This window comes from Zosterops lateralis (genome assembly GCF_965231275.1).
Source record: "Zosterops lateralis genome assembly, chromosome: Z".
Taxonomy (NCBI): domain Eukaryota; kingdom Metazoa; phylum Chordata; class Aves; order Passeriformes; family Zosteropidae; genus Zosterops; species Zosterops lateralis.
The window spans coordinates 78,094,141-78,116,115 of record NC_139800.1 but is presented as its reverse complement, the minus strand read 5'-3'; the positions used below and the strand labels follow the sequence as shown (position 1 = coordinate 78,116,115).

At 38.9% G+C, this 21,975-nt stretch overlaps 1 protein-coding gene across 2 annotated transcripts; it reads right to left on the bottom strand.

The window, feature by feature from the left end:
* Window positions 1-801: 801 nt before the first annotated feature.
* RADX (RPA1 related single stranded DNA binding protein, X-linked) lies at window positions 802-21,975 on the bottom strand (the record flags this gene model as incomplete). Of its 2 annotated transcripts, XM_083884031.1 has the most annotated exons (15): window positions 802-3,769; window positions 4,193-4,375; window positions 5,565-5,858; window positions 6,316-6,395; window positions 11,000-11,068; window positions 12,088-12,257; window positions 12,678-12,838; window positions 13,328-13,495; window positions 14,053-14,160; window positions 15,353-15,475; window positions 15,570-15,661; window positions 15,793-15,901; window positions 18,952-19,144; window positions 19,883-20,025; window positions 21,375-21,975. In XM_083884031.1, 15 exons carry the CDS (start codon window positions 21,973-21,975, stop codon window positions 3,624-3,626), a joined length of 2,640 nt encoding a protein of 879 aa, XP_083740157.1. In that variant the 3' UTR covers window positions 802-3,623. The 2 variants fall into 2 exon arrangements, with proteins under 2 accessions (XP_083740157.1, XP_083740158.1); XM_083884032.1 differs by lacking the exon at window positions 11,000-11,068.

Sequence of the window (21,975 nt, the reverse complement as noted above, 5' to 3'; positions counted from 1 at the left end):
AATAGCTCACTGCTGCTGTGCTCATACAAGTGCCAAAGCTGTATAGCAGCTCCTCTTGATGTGCATGAGTTCTGTAGTGTACATTTTATTCACACAACTTCCAGAGCTGTGAACAGACACCTCAGCTGGGTAGTCCATGAGGATTTGTGGATGTCAGTAACACTGGCTTTAGCAGATCTATTTCCTTGGGTGACAGAGGTGTAGTTTGCAGAGCCCAGAGCTGATTCAGCTGCTGTACAGAGTTCATTCCTCTTGAAGAAATATAACACCAAGCCTGGGTTGGGGAAGCAGCTGAGAGCTCTGTCACTAGTGCAGAGCAGATCTTCTCCAAGCTCTTTCCCTTCCTGCAGGTTTACAGAGACAGCCCAGGAAGGGCTGTGATGCCAGCATGTCCAGAGCACACACAGCAGTGGCATTCCCAGCCCATTCACCTGACAATCAGCCAAGGAATTGGCTCCTATCCTGCTTTGTCCAGCCTGGCAAAAGGGCTCAGCCCCAGTCCCGGAGCATGGAGCGGGGGAAGGGGCAAACAGGCTCTCCTTTTTCCTCTTTTTCTACAAAGATCATGCTGCACACTGTTGAAAGCCAAGAGAAGCTGCACAGATGTTGACAGAAGCTCTGCCTAGTTCTCCTTTAAAATTTCTTGAAAACAATAAACATGACTGTGGAGAAGAGTCTTGGAAAATCAAAACAACTAACAAGAAGTAAAAAGGAAAGAATTGGAAAGAAACAATCCAAGGTGTTTTCATATATTAATTAATTTATTTATATTATTTGTTTTTCAATGTGGCACAACTTCTACATCGCATTCATTCAAAATTAATATTATCTTTATTATCTATGACTTAGCAACTTTTATGCACTCAGAAGTACCACTAACAATATATGCTCTACCTTCCTCCATTCCTTGAAATTAATGCTGAAAACATAAGAAACATGCAGATGTAAGGTTTTAAAGTACAATTCTTTGGTCAGGAACACCTTCCACAGTAAAGAAATGTACTCTGGTAGTATTTTACACTCAGCAGTAGCAATACACAGCAGCAAGAAAGGTGATCCCTGTGATATTTTGCAGGAGTAATTACTAGCTTAGCTTAACACAGCAAAACTAACATGTTTTGACATCAACATCAAAAAATACATTGATTTTACACTTGTGTTAGTAAACACCAAATGAAGTAAAACAACAAGTGGTTTCTTTGCAGAGAGCACCTTTGCTCCAGTCTGGCAGCACTGGATTGGCAAGGAGGAGGGAGACAGGCAGAATGGTAAAATCACAGTAACACTGCAGCACTTCAGCCATTGAACTCCACATATTAAATTCAGTTTTATTTAGCAGGATGGTGACTCTACGGATTGATCCAGAGCAGTTAAATTCCAAGTGTACTACAGGCATTGGATATTCACCAGCTGCACACAGAAAGCCTGTGCTTCCAACACTGCACCCCATTCTGCAAGAGTATCTATCTCCCCAGTTTCTGCCATGAAAAATTTCAAACACTTGAGTAAAATCAAATTATATCCTTTAACATTTTAAGGACATTATCTGTATTCCCCATAATTCTGATATTTCTTTTAGAGTTAGGAAGTTCTAACATATAGGTTGAAATGATTAATGCTTTATGTTTAAAGTATACTATCAGTGCAATGCCACAAACAGCTTTTGGCTGCATTTCTATGGCATGGGATGGAGGGAGGTGGCTGAACCATCTCACCAATGTGGCTCTGTGACAATGTCAGCCACATCAGTCCTTTTGGACAAAGATAATTGCTTTAAAATTGCCTTAAGAAAGAACAGTTTCATTAAAATTAGACTTCGAACTGAAGTATATGTAAATAAAAAAGATTGGCTGACACAGTCAGCATGGCTCAGTTTGGAACATGAAGTGCTGTGTGACTCTCACTCCAGAGCAATGGCCTCTCTCACCTTCACATACCCATCAGCAGCGCAATGACACAAATAACACTGCAAGCAACACCCTACTCTTCCTGGGTTGGTGTTTTTTCACTTTGCCTTCTCTGGGTACTCTGAAAGGCATGAGTTGACAAACATTGCTCCAGAACTAATACTTCAGATTAATACCAAATAGATAGATACAATACAGTCACATTTAATTGACTTTCAGTTCCAGTGCAATTTAAGTTAAACTCTTCCCCTTAATATATTTTTAAACTGTAAACTACACTAGAAAGACACAATAATTTTAATGATTTCATTACTTTTTATCTGAAGTTGTCTGTGAACTTATATGTAACAAAATCAATTACATTTCTCTGTCAAATTACCTTTAATTGAAGATAGGGCACAGACTTCAAGTACTTGAGGACATAGTCCACTGCCCCCAGGGCAGACAAGTGAGCTGCTAGTTGAAAGAGGTAATCTCCAATGACCAACAGTCTGCTAAAATGGGCCTAAGAATATATCTGTCCCTATAAATTAACTCTGTGGGCTTTGGTCAATAATGGTAAGATTTACCTGGCAAGTCTCTGTAATTCTTTCTTCTCAAAGAATTGAATTGAGAGCAGCATTTCAAATGGACATGTAGTCAAATTGCAATGAGCTCCTGCCTGGAAATTATTATGTAAGAATCCAGTTCTCTTTAAGTGATTGGAGTCTGTTTAACATGGGAGAAAAACATGCTACTTGATTATGGACCAGCAGGAGCCAGTTGGTCCTTAGTACAGGCAAAAAGTTGGCAGAATTTTCCAGACTTTTGCTCTTGTGGAAGTAGCAGCTTCTCATAATTGCGGAAATCCTTTATGTACTCAGAAAACATCTAAAAATTATGCAGCAAACTGAGTATCCTGCCATAATTAGCACTTCTTAAAAACAGTTTTTCTCTTCCAAAGCTAGAAGCAAGTTCCAATAAAAAAATTCTTTAAAAAATATTTCATTACTCTTACAAATGAATAAAATATGCTAAAAACATCTGGATGCTATACTCACTGCCTAACACTCTGTGTACAAAAGCAGACATATAAAAAGATAGCACCTGACCTTGCTCAGGTGAAAAGAACTGAAAGTGGTTTCCAGGATCGTGGTAGTAAAGGCACCATTGTATTTAATCCCTTTCACAGTAAGCTTCAAGCCTAAAGAGCAGTTAGGCTGCCTCTGGTAACCTTCACTAAAAAAAGATCATCAAAAAACATCAAAATTCTAATCCTCAAGATTATTCTATGTTCCAGCCTAAATTTTTATCACAACCCATTAATTATTTTGCAAACACTCCCTTAAATATTAGGAAAGCTTGCCTCTCTTCTCAGTTCTCGCTCAGATATATGAATTTCCTGTAAATGTTTGTGTACAGGCAAAGAAAGACAGCTGACAATCACTTTTACTCCCTGGTATCCTGCCAAATGATCAGCTCACTGTACTGCCTATTCATCCTTCCTGAACATCAGCGACCAAAACATTGTCTAATCTGTTTCAAGACTGAAATATAAAGGTAAAAATTGTCCTTCCCAGTTACATGGATGACCATTACAACTGCCCTAAGAATCATGATTTGATATTGTGTCTGCTAGTTCTAGAAAAGTGCAATGTGTAGAGGGTGTAATTCAAGTTACAGCAATTTTATTTCCCTCTTTTTGAATAATATATATCTGAAAATTAAATTATTAAATTACACTCGATCCAGCACACCTGATTCCACTGTCTTGTAGATTTTGCTCAGAAAGACTTCCACCTTATCATCCCCCAAGTGACAGATGTCCAAGATGCAGACAACATGTTTGCCATCGAGCTCCTTTGCTGCTTTTACAATTTCATCTAGAAGTTAAGGAAAGGTGGTTTTAAAAGGCACTCGCTATATACTCTGTACACAATAAAAAGCTGTACAGAATTGATAATGTTTTCCATACAGTAATGTGTTGATGGTCAACCTTCCTTCAGTGAAAAATTTTGTTCATAAATTCCATCACTAGAAATGACAACATCAGAATAAGATATGAGTTTGTAGTTTGGATATTAAAAAACTGTCTCCAGAGGATGAAAACAGCTCCAAAAAAAAAAACTGCCTTGAAGGTTCAGTATTAGAGCATTTTACTAAAGGTGGTGAAATAGAAGTCACATCTCTTTGACTGAAGAGGTGAACAATGCCTGACCTACACCAGAGATTTCTACAGAGGATTAACTCTTGCACTGAAAGGTAAGAAATGATACATGAGTAACATCAGTAAAGGGCAGTCTCACCTGAAAGAGGAAATGTGTCACAAAGTCTCCCGCTGCTGGTGGCCTTCTGCTGGCATACAGAGATACATCTCATACGAGACAATAATGTATCATTCTGAATGTCTTCTACTTGAAATAAGTGCGGATTGTCAGGACAGAACAGTGGAAGAAAAGCAACATCTATTGCTATGTCATGGTTTATACCTGTTGAAAAATATTTTATGTTAGCAGAAAACTTCACATTCAGGCCCATCAGACACTCTGTGCACCACTTCTCTTTTTTTATAAACAAACAACAATACTGATTTTTAATTACATGTTCTTTGTTCATTAGCTAATAACTAATATCTAAAAATATGTTTCTATACAGAATTATACACAAGCACATTCAAATTAATATGATATTATGAAATATGGTTTAAGGATAACAATGTTGATAGATCAGAAAATATTAAACTTTGGAAGCCATTTCACCCTCCTTTTAACTTTATCTGCAAAGGTAGAGAAATTAACTTCACAACCAGTAAAGTGTGCAATGCAGTGATACTTCCATCTTCAATACTGTATTGTCAGTCCCAGGATTCTAATGACTTCAAATATTCAAACACCTTCTCTACAAATGTCCTTTAGCAAATAATGAAAACTTTTAAATTATGGGAACTTGACATGAGCATTGTTAAGCAAGGCAATTTCTGTCTCCTTTGAACAAGAAAACAAAATCAAACTTAATAATCCCCAATAAAGCTAGCAAACAGATACACATTGACTTGCATATTTATATTTTAATAAATAAAACTCAATCAACTGAGACTTCATGTCAAGTAGAAGCAGCATGGAGCAGTTAGTGAGTATGGCTAAAATAGTCTTTCATTTTCTGCCAGGGAAAGAAAGCACTTTAGGAGCAACAGAATGAAAAAAACAACTCAGTAAGAATAATGCTGAAAAGAAGCATTTACAGTTGTCTTTTTCCTTTTAGAAACACTAACTTGTTTCTGATAAACATCTCTCCAGCAGTAAGTCAGCTGAGAAGTGCAACTGAATAATTTGCCTGATTATGTCAGGTTGAAATAGTGAACAGGACCTACTTCTAACTGAAATAATCAATCATTTAAGGATTTCACACATTCTTCAAATAACACTCATAAGACTATACCAAAACCTGATATTATATGAAAAGTGATATTAGAAACAAGATACTCAGGCATTTCATTGAAAGGTCTGTTTAATAATACTAAAAATTACTCTAAATGAGGACTCTAACAAAAATCTAAAATGTCAGTAATTTTTCAAACTTTGGGAAACACTCAGAATTGAGTGATTCCTTTTGAGAAATCCATTCAGTTTCTGATGAACTCACTCTGCTCAACCTTTTTTTACAAGGCAAGCTACTTACCCAGAACTGTCACTTCATAATACCCAAGGCCATTAGCACTTTTAAACTCATTGATGTTTTTATCTGTGCTGGCTTCTATTGGCTGGTGCACTGCTGCATGAAGGTTGTACTGTTGCATAAGTAAGTCTTTGTGCACATAATCAAATTTACATGGGATACTTTCTGGGAAAATTTTGCTGTGATGAAAATAATTCATTAACTTGTCTTTCACTTGCGCCCACAGGTCACTCTGCCAGGAATCACAGGTTCTTCCAGTCTCTTCAGTTTCAGGTATATTACTCACTCCTTCTTGATCTAAGCACAGAAAATATTTAGTTGCTTATATGCTTACATAATTGTATCACTCCTCTGTTACGTAAGAAATAATTTTCATTAGAACATTTCAATTATGAAGACATGGCAGAAATTAATACAGCCACGAGAAAATGTGAGGTCTGATGCTATAAAGTGCTTCTGAGATACTAAACTAACTTAAAACTTGTATAAAGATACACTGAGAATTTACTGCCCATAATGGGAAACAATCCAGTGCTGTCCTTTCAGCCATCCCTTAGAACACAGCAGGGAACATTGAGTAGAATGACATTGATGATATATTGCTACAGTGGTTCCCCAGAGGCTGATGCAGCCAGATGTGCAGAGGAACTCTTAGCAAAGGTCACAAGGATATCTTTGTTGGCTGGTTTGAACCTGCAGAAAAGAAGTAGTCTTAAGCCTCCTAAGGTTAATATAACAACTATTTGCAACGTACCTGTGCAGGACTGCAAACTGTCTGACACAGCCTGGCCATTTTTATCTTGCTCAGAAGGTCCATGTTGAGAATCATCTAAGCTATAAAAGAAAGTTATAGTGTGTATGCATATATTTATTTATTTATCTTAAACCTAATTAACGTCAAACTCTATGCAGTCCAAGACAGATTCCTTATCATGAGAGTTGTATACAGCAGCTTGACACAGAGACCCCCCCATGCTCAGTAAATCAGCTCAGCAGAGCTCAGGGCTAGCCCTGCCTGATTCCTGGCTTTGGGAAAGGGATGGGGAAGGGTTTTACACTCACAGCCCGGTGTCTGCTGCCCTCTACGGGCACCTGGCAGAAATACCACGTGTGACACGGCCAAACATGACAGGTGATCAACAGGTGACTCATCGCAAAGACCTGGTGCTCAGCATGCGGCTGTACTGTCCTGTCATCCCTTTCAGCACCCGGAAACACACAATGAATGGAGCCATGCCACCACTCCGGAATCCAAAACGACACAAATTCCAAATCTCTATTTTCCTGCGCACATGCTGTCCTGTTGTAATGATCAGTTCAATGAACCAAACTAGGTATTTGTTAAAACTTTCTTTTTTTAACCATACAGTTTTGAATTAATGGTAAGAAACTACTCTTTACCAATCTCTAATAAATTACCTAGAGTATTATGCAGGAGAAAAACATAAGAGCCACTCTGCAAGCAAACACATTAACATAAGCTCTGAGGCCCGTTTATCCTTTTCTTCTGTGACCCACTCCTCTTATTAGAATAAAATTCACCATGACTTCTGAAAAAACTTAGGGAAAGGACTATCTTGATTATCTTGCATCACAAACAACTGCAACAGGTAAGACTTTGTTAAGGTACCATTAAAATTCCAGACTATCAAAGTAGTTAATAATAACTACATGATACAGACAGTAAAAAAGGAATCAGATGCTATTTAGTGGACCATATTTTATTTGCAGGTTTTTAAATATTTTTTTCTATTTCATACTAGGGTGTAGCTTGAAAATTCCATGTCAACATTTTGTAACAAATGGAAAATATCTAAAATAGTATCTAGTGAAAATATAAAAGGAAATGCACTGTGGGTTTTGAGCATGAAAGTATATTTTATGAAATGCACTCCCATCATGGCTATATCATCACTAAAGTGACCTCCCTGTGATGTCCAAATCTAGGCACAAAATAATCCTTACTTAAGCAGTACAACCTGTGCAATTACTACCTAGAAAATCAATTTTCACTTTTGAAATTTGGACCTGTCAAACATAAAATGAAACTCCAGCACAGTGTTAAGAAAGGCTTGCTCAGAAACAAATATGTCAAGTTAGATACACACCAGCTTCTCTCCTTGTTACAACACAGGATTAAACCAAGTCAGATTGCTGACAAGTGCATAGCGTGGAAAGGGGATATTGCGTCTTTTATTCTTTTAAAATTTTCTAGTTTTGGAAGTGAACAGGCTCTGACTTAAGGCAAATAGAGCCTCAGGAAAATATGAAAAAAGCTTGTCACGATTTTTCCCCACTTCTTTCACAGATCTGTAGCTGGGACAATTTCTACCTGCCCAACACATTATTCCTCCAGGCCTGCTTTGTGCTGGATGTGTGGACATCCTGACTTGAGCTGGGCTTGTAAGGGAAACTACTTGTCTCTACACACAGGCCATGCACTTCTTTGAGAGCCACTATGTCTGCAGTGCACCTGAGGCCACCCAAATCCTTCCACTTACTGCAGTGTGCTCCTGCTGCTGTACAGCAAAACATCCACAGCCTATTTCACCCATGCCAACCTTAGGAGAGAGAACTTGTGCCCTGCCAGATTTGCTGTTTCCAGCCTGCACTCTGCAAGCCCTCCTTTTTCACAGATCCCCACTGCACTTTCAGATACATTGATATTCAACTTGTCAGTCATTTCATTTTAAAGTATTGTCATTGAAAATAACATCAATCAAAATATATGGCAGATGAGTATTTTCAGAAGCTACTGGGAAAATAAGCATGTCCCACACTTCACCCCTATTTCATAAGCGCTGGGACTAAATGTGATAAATGAAATAATAATAAAAAAAAAATAGTTACAACTTGCAACTATGCCCAAACAATGCAAGGAAGTAAAGTGCCTTGAAACAACACCACAAAACATCCCACTCTCTGATAAAACTGGTAAAACTTATTTTATGGACTGGTTTGAAATTAATTGCCTGTTCTGATACCATTTTGATAAATACATCTACCACAGCAAGTAACATAGAGACCAAACAGCCTTTTATGGTAGCTTGACAAGCCTCCACAAAAATTTTTGGTATCTATTAATTTCTCCATGACAAATTCTGATTTACATGGAAAAGAGATGTGAAGGAAACCACACATGCTGTGAAACTTTCGGTCATACAAACCTCAAGATGAATTTCCCTAAATTACAGAGTGCCCATTTCCCTAGATGTCACATCCATGGGAAGGAAAAAGGACAAAAGGGTCTACATGACAAAAAAAACACAGAAGTGAAACTCTAAGGGTAGAAGCATGCAAACAAGTTCATTTCAAGCAATGGAGTGGGAACATGTAGTGCAGCAATTCCATGGTAACATGCTAAATTTACAAAGATTAAAATTCCACGAAAACTACTGTGCTTTTTTTGCTTCCACATAAAAATAATCCTTTCTGAAGTTCCTGATCTTTCCTCATTCACAATCACTTCATTCTCTATAAATTAAATTACTTTGGAGTAGATTAAATGCTTAGAACTATGCTTAAATGTTTCTTATTGGAAGATCTTTACTAGTAAGGATATAAATATCAACAGTAACACTAAATCACCCAGTTTCTCTGTTCCTTCTGAAACCCTTAAAATCATGTAAGTCACCTCAGAAATGCAGGAACTGTAACTGTCAGTAAAAAGTCTCAAAATAAGTTCTTACTGCTTAAAAAAAAAAAAAAAAGCAACCATGTGCTGCAAATAACATCCAAAAAAACTTGACGCAGAATAGTTTAAGTCAGAATATGTACTTTAAAACATATCTCTACTATTGGACTCAATGATCCTTGTGGGCCTCTTCCAACTCAGAATATTCTGTGAAATATGTGAAGTTTGTTAAAACCACTGTTGTTATTTCATCAACATATTAAAGTATTTCAGTGAGAGCTGACATTCTGCTACATCTAAGGAACAGAAAACAATGCAATTTTAAAGTATGTCAGCTAACTTTCTATTTCTCTTTGGCAATTTGGAGAATTCAGCACAATTCTAGAGTTAGTTACAGAAATACATGAGTTACCTTTGAATTATATAGAGTGAAACAGCTTTCCATAATCCAACACAGACTTTCTCCTCCTTTAGGTGGGGTTCTAGCACTAATGGCATAGAGTGGACACACAGGTAGCGAGGAGAGTAGCAGATTGAGAAAAGCAGAGAACAAAGTAAACATGCCTTAACTTCTGGCTTCACCTATAACAAATGGGGAGAAGACATTCTACCCATCCTTCCCCCCACCCAGGAAAAAGTGGAACATTTCTCAGCAAGCAAAAGAAAACAGGATTCCTTACAGTCAAGGAAAACCTCCTGATTTTCCTATGGATTTGCACAAAGGCCTGCAAACTCCTGCACCACCTGTAGAACCGGGACCTTAAACCCAGGTGGTGCTTTTAATGAACCAGCTGCAAAGCCAGGTAACCATTTCTCCTACAAAATGCAGTTTCTACCAAAAGGACTAGGAAACAACAGACCCAGGGGTTCAAAAGAGCCTCATTTATCCCGCAGAAAAAGCTGTTACAAATTAGTTTCCAATAAGTGTGTTTCAAGAAAACAGGCATGCTTGTAGGGGAGCAATACTGGCAGAATGGTCAACAGCTTTGATCAGCTCCCTCATTACCACTCCTGCCCTATTCCTAGCACCATGACTCTTGGGTTTAGGGGGGAAAAGATGCTAAAAGTAAACCAAAAAGGCAACTGAGCCTTATATGTAGTCATGACACAAAGCCACATCACTGCCAAAATACACAAACATCCTAAATTACTGACACCAAGGAGTTCAAACATTCAAGTTGCTCATGTTCTGTCTGGAACAGGTGACAGAAATTTATGGCCCTTAAACAAAATACACAAAGGAAAGCAGCTTGTAGCCCCTGGTAAACAAATAAAAGCACTCATTCAGTTTTCTTAATAATTTCACTTTTGTAGTTATTTCAGTAGGTTCCAGACTTGACAGGGTTCTGGATTTGAAAGTCCTATCTGGACTTCAAAAAACCCCCACCTCCTGTGGATCCAAACTGAGTTATCTAACAACTGAGTGCTGGGGAGAGAAAGGAAGCAGGGGAGTGGCTTCCCAGAGACAACAATACTAACACTAACACCTCTGTAACATCAGGGAAAAAGTACAGCTCAGCCACTATCAGAAAATCCATTAATTACCATGATGAGCCTCTGTTATTATATATTCCCTTAGTAGCAGAAGTAGCAATATAAGATGTTTAATAACACACTCAAAATTATGTTTCAGATATATTTAGGGTTGGTGGGTCCAGATGAGTGAATAGAAAACATTAAACTCTACCCTGATCTGTTCTTTCATTTTAATTCCTTAGAGATTCCTGATCTGTAAAATTTTTACTCGGAGTGTTTTTGTTTGATTATTACAATTATTCAACACAATTAATTTCATATGACTTACCCAAGTTTTCTTCTTACAGTCCGTGTAAAATAGGGATAAGGTGATACAGGACTAACAGTTGTACCTCCCCTTAAAGTAGGAAATTCACCATTATTTTTCAGTATCTATTTAAATGGAAATTTACAAAGCAAGGGACTTTGATGTTTTTACTTCTGGCAGAACTTAACTAAGACACTCAAACGTTGGAACTTTTCATATGGAAATGAATTCACTAAGTTTGTTATAACACTGCCAAGACAGAACTTCTATTTACCAAGGTTTTCTTAGTACTAAATTTTCATTCAATCCTAATTATATTTTATTTAATTTCTCCTCAAAATATCCACTCTTCACACGTTATGACTTACGAATGTGAAAAGTAAAGGAGAAAAATATACCCTTTATAGTAGGAGAAATCCACTGCAAAAAAACCCAGATGTGACTGGCTTGACTTTTGAAATTTCCCATCTGTCAATGTATGCACCAAGCTCTCAATAGTGAGTATGGGTGTACTAGATTTTACACATATGTTGCCACAAAGGGGAATTTATGCAAGCAGTTACTTTACTCCTGAATCTAACACAGTTGTATAAGACAAATTACAAGTTATTTTGAGCCCTTAGGTTAGCACATGACCACTGTCTACTTTGCTTTGTGACAGCAAGTTACAGCTACATGCAGTACACTCCATTGCCCAGAAATCAAAAATAAGGTGTGTTTGAAATTAAGCAACAGGTATACCTGATTCTGCATTTTCAGTCAAGATATCTGAGTTCCTCACACCACTGTAACTGTTGTTTATTTAAGAGCTATGTCAATAAACTACATTTCGTTCAAATATTAACTACGTTTATTTCAAATCTGTGAGCTTAATAACAAAGTAGTATAAATATTATTCAGAAGATTGCACTGCAAACCTACCTTAATTAATCCTTCATTATCATGAACAGTATAATTGTCATCACCTGATGCTAGGAAAAGTATGTAACTACATTTTAAAGGTTTATGCTTTTAAAGCTTTCTCATGTATTTCCTACAGCCTGGGCTCTGGCCTAATTTCTGAAAACACTTTTTAGAGGATCCATCACATATTTATGAAGAGAACTTACTGCTCTGGATCTCTTCTGCCTCTCCTTCCCTTGACTGAACTCCCCTTTGAGAGCAGAGCTTGGTGCTGATGTTCCTCAGGAGTGCAAGGTGGCTCCAGAAAAGACTCCATTTCTTCATTTTTTCCCATGTCAACACAGTCTTCTTTGGACACAGAAGAACCTCCAAGAGACTGAGAAGTATCCTTGTGCAACAACAGTTAATTGTTTCAATACTTTCAATACACTTAAAGCTATTTCTTCCAACTCAAAATCCCTCAAAATTTCTAACAGTCACCTTACATGTAGCATGTAATCATGTTAATAATGTAAATTCTGTCTAGAAAGTGACAAGTGAGCACATTGCAGCAGTTGCCTCTCTCACACCCCAATTTATATCAGGTTATCAGTCAAACTAGTAACTTTTAAACAGTTACAAGTTTTACAGAAAACTGCAAAATACTTTCAGAGAAGCACCGAATCACCGCTTTTTAAAATTTTGCTCTCAAAAATCAGATTAAGAGACAATGTAATTAAGTTCTGAACTCAAATACAAAATTCTCAGTTCTAGTGACAATCACAGCTGCTTTGGCATTAACTCTCACACACAGTACCTGGATGAGTTCCCCTCCTGGGGCTACTTCAGCTGCATCCTTATAGCTGATGCATCTTATGGCACTGATTATCCCCTGAACAGCAATTCGCTTGTGCTCCCTGTAGTGCAGGTCTTCAATCTCTTTCTCTATTTCACCTATGGGTTTCAAAACTGATTCAACTGCAAAAAAGAAATTTCCAGGATCAAGTTTTAGAGAAATGTAATAGCAAAATCTCTGAACACAAGACTAAATTGTTTTTTAACTAAATATTAAATTGATTTACATTTATGCTTTTGAAGAATTCTAAACCTTTTTGTTATCCACCTCACATGGAAAAAAATTAAAACAATAAACCTTTTTAGCTCATAAGCATCCATTAGTAGGCATTATGAGACACCATAATTTCTGTTTCAGGTGAAATTTCTAGTACAATGTATCCTTCAGAATAACTACTTTAAATTTTGATTTAGCAGAATATTCAGAGTAAAACTTCTGGATACATGTGTAACTCATGTCAGCGTCTACAGTTCTCCTGCAGCTAATGGTGAGGTATTTCCTGTGAGGTGAGGATTTAGTCTATGAAACATTTAGTCACAAAAACGAGATTTTCCTGGAGGTAGACTGATTGAAAAAGGCCACAAATCTTACAGATATTTGATATATGATACCTTCATTGTTTTTACAGTATTTCGCAAAGGTATCAGGAGGTCCTGGAAAAGGGTAATAGCCACCGATGACAGTTTTCTTTATTTGATCAGCTTCACTTTGTGATTTTGTCCATTTTATGAAGTTTTTCACTTTGGCATCCTTGGTGTATGGTTGGCCCTTGTGCCACCCTTTTAAAACAAAAATAATAAGGTATCAAAACCAAAGCAGGCTATTAGTGAAATCTGGTCTCATTTTGAAACTCCCCTGAACACTACCTAGAAAAAACAAACTAAGGAAATCTTGACTAGAGAGCACAAAAGATGTCTTTTGTCAAGGGTGTTTTACAAAATGAGTACCTTGAATTTCTTACTACACTTGCGTTTGACACCTAAAGTTAGACAAATGTCAAATAACAGAAAAAATAAAAAACAATTAGCAGAAAAAGCACCTAGAATAGGAAAGCTGCAAGTGCTTTTTCATGTTTTAAGTAAGTGGTAATCATCATTGCTAACAAAAGATTAATAGCCTGAAAGAATTAGTAAATATATGCCTTAACCTAGAAATACTTTTCACAAGATAAACCCATTTTAATGCCTCACAAAAATGCCATTTGCCTTTTCCTTTTCTGTTATGATGTTTCATTATTACCTCATAGTCTGCACTGATTATTTTGTTGTAAAATGAAAATACCCTTTCCAAAGAAATAACATGAGAACTACATAAAATCAGAACTAGTTTAAGTTACCTGTAATGAATATTTGACTTTCATTTGAAGTTGTAAGGTAAACTGTCCTGGAAGGATTCTCAGTGAGGCCCTGGATCACTCTCATCTGTGTACACACCAAGTATGTCACTGGAGAAAAAAAAAAACTTCAGTTTTTTTTTTCCTGACAGTTCATTGATTCTAGAATGGCAAGACTGACATATACTGGTTTAATTTTATTAGGTCCTCTAAACAAGACAATTTAGTTCTTGACCCTACAAATGTTTCATGCACGTTTGGAGTCTCCATTTCAAATTACCATATGGACATGCAATTAAATCTTCAATTTAAATTCAGCACAGATATTACAATTAAAACTTCATTGGGTAGGATATCATTGAAACAAATAGTACAAATATTGGTATTAGATGGCTGTGTTTCTAAGGGATAAAAAGTATAAAATCATGAGAAATTATGACAGGCCACTGAAAAACTTCTTAACAGAGCTCAAACTCACTCTTTTGTTAATATCTCAGTTAAACACTGGAATGTCATTCTTTCCCACTTCCCCAGAACACCCAAGGTGAATGCAGCCACAATCTTAGCAGGACTGTGAAGCTGATGCTGCATCAAATGATATAAAAAAATATATGTCAACACCAACCAGTGTTAAAAAAAAGGATGAGTGATTGGAGGAGAAGAGAAAAAAGGCAAGAAGGAATATTTAAAGCTCTTTTAAAATCCTTCCTTAAGGATTTCCTAGTTTGGAATTTATTACCCTTAGCTCATGTGTGATAACTAACACAGCTGGATGATGACTGCTGTTTGGGCAAAAACCACTGGTTCGAAGAAATGAAGCTTTTCCACTTTCATCTCTCTTTTCATTTAATCCTCTTACATAACTCTGGTCCAGAAAAAAACAGATATTTACAGGTCAAGAGGTGCAAGAGATTTGACCAGCTGCTGTCTTTAACTGTCTCTGATGCAAGAGATGTTTGCCCAGGTGCTTAACAGAAATGTCTAAAATGAAGGAGATCAGAGGAGCTCTAGGCCCTGCTGCCCATCTAATTATTTACATTAATTGACAGACTGCAATTTGTAAGCGTTTCAAATACTTAAAATATTTTTTCTGTTCTTAAATTTTAACTTCTTAATTTTTAAACTTCTTTCTTAAATTTCTTAACTTTTTAATTTCTTTCTTAAGTTTCAATATCTTGTGATTGAGGAGATAAATTGCGGCATTTTTTTACTCAGTGGCAACTAATCTCAGAATTAGAATTTCACAATGAACTATAAAAACATTATAAATAATTATTAGTAAGTAACATAGAGAAATGAATACTTGGATGAATCCTCTCAAACACATCTGGCTGAGAAGTCGCAAACAATTCCAGGATGAACGGTTGGTCCGAGGTCCCATCAATGGCATGTGCCCAACGATAGAGCCAGAAGTCTTCACTGTGTTCTATATAAACAAATGTTAAGAAAAACGTGTAAGCATTTGCTTAGAAATTTAGAAACTATTTGATAAATTCTGAAAGTCATATTTATAGAAAAACCTCTTTTTCTGGCTCGCTCAGCCCTTCCTACAAACGTCACAAGACCAATAACATCACAGGAATAATTGTGCGGTAAGTCATCCAGTTCTGACCTAAAACCAAAATAGAAGAAAGCTTGGTAAGCTTTCTTAGAAACTGTGCAAAAAAGCATTTCCAAGTAACATTCACTGTAAGGCAGTGTAACTTAAATTTCAGCTTGATAACCAACAAAATTCTATTTTACCTTGTGATAAACCTATATTTGACTTCAGGTAATCCCCACTCTGGTTTAACCATTTCTTCTGGAATTATACTTATTTCAGTAGGAGGATCCCGACCATTAAGGCTGATTTCTGACAAAGAAAAGGAAGTCATTGACACTTATAGCACGAATACAAATTATCATCATCATCATCATCATTGTTATAATAATAATACAACAAAAATAACAACAACCCATAAAGAAACCAGGATAAAGTTTCTGTGAAATTATTAATCAATTTCTCTGAGTTAAGGTTTCCATCAAAAGAAAGTAAGGAATTCAGGTACAACAAAGCAATTTTATCATCTGAGTAATGTTAAACTTTCCAATTGCCTACATGAGCCAACTAGTCCAATCCAGACAGTATTTTAACAGAAACTAATCCAACCCTACTGATTAGATACAAAGTACTTTTTACACTAGCTTAGTTGTCAAATGTCAGTAAGATCTGAAACTGATGTGCAGACAACAAAGTACAACAGAACAGCACACGACAATTTCCCTATCTGATGCCAGTTCAGGTAATTATTAATAGGCTAGAAATACACCATGGCCACAGTGGAAACAAAAGGTGTTCTCATGCCTATTCGACAGAACCTGAAAATTTTAATTTATTAATCAAACTGTTTAGATGCTAAATTACAAACATGGTGGAGCACTGGGAGAAACAAGGTTCTTCAAACAGGTTGAAAAATACAGGAAGAATGGCTTTAGCTTCTAGAATACACAAGGCAGTACTCTGTGGTCTTATAATAGGACAGATCTTCCTGGTATATAAAGGATTCTGATGAAGTTCTTTGAGTTTGAGTAGGAGATTATGCAAATAATGCACCCAGAAAAGTAATTAAGTAGATACAAATAATGCATACAATTGTTCATGTATTTACATCTGGTGCCTCGCCCTGGCAGTGCAACTTTAGGAAGGTGTTCAAGTCAGACCCTCTACTCAGGAATATTCTCTAGGCTTCTGCTTTCTAGGAATGTATTTGGAGGACAACTGTGGTTTTGCATATGGTCTTTTAGGACAGTATCGCTGAGAAAATCCCTGAAGCAAAACTTTCCCATGCATCAAAACTCTCTCTCAATTGTTTCGTTATTTTGAGATCAGACGTAACTCATACACCCAGGTCAGGATTATACCCTGGGATGAGTCAGGAGCTGAGGTCACTCCAAGCTGTCATCAGTGCCACACAAATTCAGTGATGTGTGATGTGCACACTGCCTGGCAGTGGAAGTCAAGGCACTGGTACAAAGCTCCAAAGATTTTAGGTTGTGAAATGGCACCTCTCAGCAAGTCCCACAGTGCTGCAGCTGCCAACAGGGGCCAGCAATGCAGAGCTCACTCCACAGAAGTCTAGGGATGTGCCTGAAGCACAGCACCTTGTAGGACTCTGCGTTTGGAAATCCTTTAACACTGGGGACTTGATAACTCTCCAGATACATTGTACAAAATTGTACAATGTTTGCAGGTGAACGGTTCTAAGGACACACTGGAAAGTTGGGATTTGATGGAACTACAAATTGAAAATAAATGAAGAAAAAAGTAATTGTTACTTAAGTGATTCAGTGTAACTGAAACCTAAAATATTGCCCCACATTGGGCATATACAGAGATACTTAGTAAGGTAATAAATTTCACTTCATCTGAACAACAGAAAAAAAAAAAACCCTTCATGCAATGGAAGTTGCACAAAATCCATGTTACAAATGCTCTAGAATTTTTTCTGGATATTTTGTTCTCTTGTGACTCTTCTTATAGGGCATATGGTCATTACCATCCATCCATATGTCATGGGCTTATGTGAATTCATATTAAGACAAAATTCTCAGCTTTGTGCAAAGAACTGAGATTTTGAACATATTTTTGTAGTTTATCTGTGCACCATGGCACTTTCTAATGGAGTGACTTCTAGTTCTTCCATTGCACAGCTATTACCCTTTACAGCCCAGCAGCTGAGTTGGCCATTTTTATCTCTCTGTTCCCACTTCCTGGCCAATAATGCTTGTAAGAAATCAGAAGTGCAGAGTGAATAACGCCATGAAAATGCAGAGGTATTTGCCCATAGAGAAAGTCACCTCAGATGGCATATTTTATTCTGTCTTCTTTGCATAGAAAGGTTTTGTGATAATTATAATTGTTTTCAGGGTTGGCTTGTAATTGTCATCACCTTCCTTCACAAATTTCCATGCCTAGCTTAACATTTCTATCTCCTGCCAAGACATCACAACTACTTAAGACATTGAGATCTGGTTTTAGTACAAACATTTATCAGTCAGGGAAGATATTGCTTCTGGCAGTGAAAACATTGCTTATTTTTGTGCACTGTAGCAACTCCATTAGGAAACTGTCATTGCCAATAAGTTATACATACATCACCCTTCACCAACATGCATATTGTTTCAAGAAGTTATTTGGATTTTCTGAATGTTGGCTGTCATTTTGTTAGAGTGAAGGAAGAGAGAAAACAACACCAAAGTTGATCAAAGCCAGTTTGAAAAGGCCATTACTGTTATATTGCAGGACTTGTATTTTTGTGATACAGCTCCTTTAAATATCTGCCACACCAAACAACTGGCAAGTAAGAAAATGCTTTTTCATAGCCAAGGAATATTCTTTATGCACACACTCCCACTGTGATGCTCTTTCAGCACACAGAAGTCATCAATGCAACTTTTTATTCTGTGCAGCTGTGCAGACACTGTGGGCCTTGACAGTATACACTAAAATCTGAAGTCAGATGAGACGATAATGTCTTTCAAAGACCAGGAAAAAGGTGTGAGCAGTGTACAAGTGGTAAGTGTAATATTAAGCAGGAAGTAGAATTAGATTAAAATTCCTTACCAGAGGCCTATCTTTATATCCTTAGTTCCTGATATCTGAAGGGAGTATTTTTTTTGTTTCTTTATTTTTTAAATACAGGCTTTAACTAATTGTGGCAGTAAACTCTGTAGATGTGATTCAATATAAACAGGGAACAACAAGAACTTGGATGCTCAGGACACCTTCCAGAGGTACTAATTAAGGACTTACACCTCATCAATTAGTTCCAGCAACTGATCACTTTCTAATTTATTTCTAGGGAGAACTACTTTGCACAGCTGTATTTCACTGACTCCAAACAGGTTTCTGCAATACTTAACCGATTGTAGCAAATCTCTTCATCTGTGAGTCCCCCGGGGTGGGGTGTGTTTTAAAGGGGTAGCTGGTTTTGATGGTGTACTTGGCCAGGAACAGCACCGTGCCAACCTTCATGCTGTGGTACCACTCGGGACACAGAGAATTCCACAAAACCATCGACATCATGCCCGAGCCATCAGCAACTTCAAAGTAAGCCTGAGGAAAAGAGAGACAACAGACAGTTGTCTTATTTATTATCATCATTCTGGTATGTATTTATTTTGGACAATGCACCAGGCGCTTGACTCATTAACGGCTTCTTTGTTACAGCTGGATACAGAGGATGTTCCGGAACTTGTTCTGAGCACTGGAGCTGAAAAAATCCCCAGTTTTTAAACTGGGCAAATGCTGAATCTGAAACTGAGCACATCACTCAGCAGTAAAAAAAGATTTTTAAATTAACCCACTCCAGTCTTCTTTTCCAAGAAGTTCAACCCAAAAATATCACAAGTTAAATATATTAGAAAAATCATTAAGAATTTTACAGTAAAATAACTGATCTGAAAGTCACCAGATGAGAGAATCAGGGCTTAGAAATAATTTAAATATATTGCCTGTTTTTGTTTGGGTTTTTTTTGACAGGACATACTAACTCCAACTGTAGAGACCAGCAATGTTTCAATGTTTAGGCTGTTAAACTACTAACACCTCAAAGTATCTTTTTCTTCACAAAAAGCTCAAATGAACTACAGTAACTAAAACGCATCCACTAAAGTTTGTACACATATGATCACAAAATTCAGCACTTCCTGCTCTAGAGTGTGACACATTTTTGTAAAGGCAGCATTTTCCATGCAAAATAGCTACGAAATAACTTTATGTGCTTACTATATGGGAAAAATTATTTTCAAATATCTTATAGCAATTTGTTTGAGTGCATTTATCCCTCTTTACCTGATAAGGCATATCCATTTTTTTCTCTGGTTTTCCATAGTACCTTAGTCTAGATTTGTGCAGGATTCTCACAAGAAGTGGATGGAAATGCACTCCGCTTCTCCATGTCATTTCCAGATGACCAAGATTAGTCAGTTTGGAGACTAAGGTTAAGGGGTGGGGAAAAGACAAGAACGAAAAAGAACATTCACGATTGAACATGTAAGTTTCCAAGAGTAAAGTGCCATGATGTCACATGTATTTTATTAATGTTTCTAACACTTAAAAAGGGTCATTAGCTGATATCATTCACCAATAAATTCTGTAATGAACTAGCTGCACACACCATAGTTCTGTGTGTGTTCTTTTTTTTAATTGAGAGTGGTGACAAATTTTAAATGACACAGAAGTGTTGTCAGATGACCAGAAGTGCTATTGCACACAGGTGTCAGCTTACAAGGGCATCACAGTAGTGCAGAAATAAGTCCTTTTAACACCTCTCTCCCCATCAGGCTTCATGGAATGGCCTGAGCTCCTCAACACTGACCACATTTTGGGTAGCAGCTTCTAAGTGTGAGCATCCTGCCCCACAGACCAGCCACGGGACTACTACTGCACCCAGTGCTTTTTGACACCTCAGAAAACCGGGCACAAGCACCACAGCTGCATATTTTCAGTCAGTGTTCGGTAGAGTTTAAAAAAAACTCTCTCAAAGCAACAGAGAATCACAGAAGGGGTTGGGTTCAAAGGGGTGATCTCGTTCCAACACTCTGCCATGGGAGGGACACGCTGCACCAGACCAGGCTGTAATCAGAGCTCCATCCAAGCTGGTGTTTAATACTCCCAGGGATGGAGCATCCACAAGCTGCCAACTCTGGGCAAACCTGTGCCAGTGCCTCACCATCCTCCCGAGGAAGAGGTTTTCCCCACAGGAACAGGTGACACAGGTGGTACATTCCCAGTGGGGCCAAACACAGCTGTTGGACACCAGAGGGCTCAGCCCAGCTGCACAAGCAATCACAGCATCGACTCGGGTGGAAAAGACCCCTAAAACCATCGCGTCCAACCCGTCACCAAACACCAGGCTGTCACCAAGTGCCACATCCAGTCTTGCCTTCAACACCTCCAGGGCCGGTAACTCCATCACCCTCCCGGGCAGCCCGTTCAAAAAAACCCCCCAAAAAACCACAACGAAGTCTAATCGCGCTTTCTGTGTTTCTGTGAGGGAATTCCTCCTAACGCGCAAGCTAAATCTTCGTAAAGCGGCCCTCGCACTGGCGCTGGTTGCCTGGGAGAAGAGCCCGACCTCTAACTGGCTACATCCTCCTGTCAGGTGATTGTAGAGAGCGAAAAGCTTCTGAGTCTCCTATTGTCCAGGCTGAGCCGTCCCTCAGAGGACCTGTACTCTGGACCCTTCCCCATCTCCATCGCCCAACAAACACCCAAACCAGCACCGCCCTCTCCCCCCGGGGCGCCTCAGGCCGTCCCTCCCTCCCTCCCCCTCCGGGCTTACCGTCCACATCCACCTGCACCGGGGGCCTGTCCGCTACCCACATATCCCCATAGGGATCCTCGTTGTTCCAGAGCGGCAGGTAGTGCCTATTGTCCCCGCGGAGGGGCTGGTGCCCGTCGGGCGGGGTGCCGGCGCCGGCGGCGCCAGAGGAGGCGGCGGCGGCGGCATTGTTGTCGCTGTTGTTGTCGTTGTCGCTGCTGTCGTCGCCGCCGGCCCGCTCCAGCCCCTCCAGGCAGAGGAAGCCGCGGTTCAGCCGCTTCTCGTCGTAGCGGTAGGAGCAGCGCGTGAGGCGGAGGCGCGTGCCCGCCCGCAGGCGCGCGCGCTGCACCAGCCCGTTGAGGCGCGGCGCGAGGTGGCAGCGGTGCCGGCGCGCGCCCTCCGCCAGCGTCACGTCGTACCAGTACTGCCGGGGGGCGGCGGCGGGCGGCGCCTGCGCCAGGTACCGCTCCACCGCCACCACCCGCACCGCCGGCGGCTCGGCGGGCGCCGCGCTCAGCTGCGAGGAGCCCTGCGCCTCCGCCAGCACCCTCTGCAGCCAGAAGGCCCCGCCGCCCTCCGCCGCGCGGCTCGCCTCGGCGCGTTCCGGGGTAGGGTCCTGCAT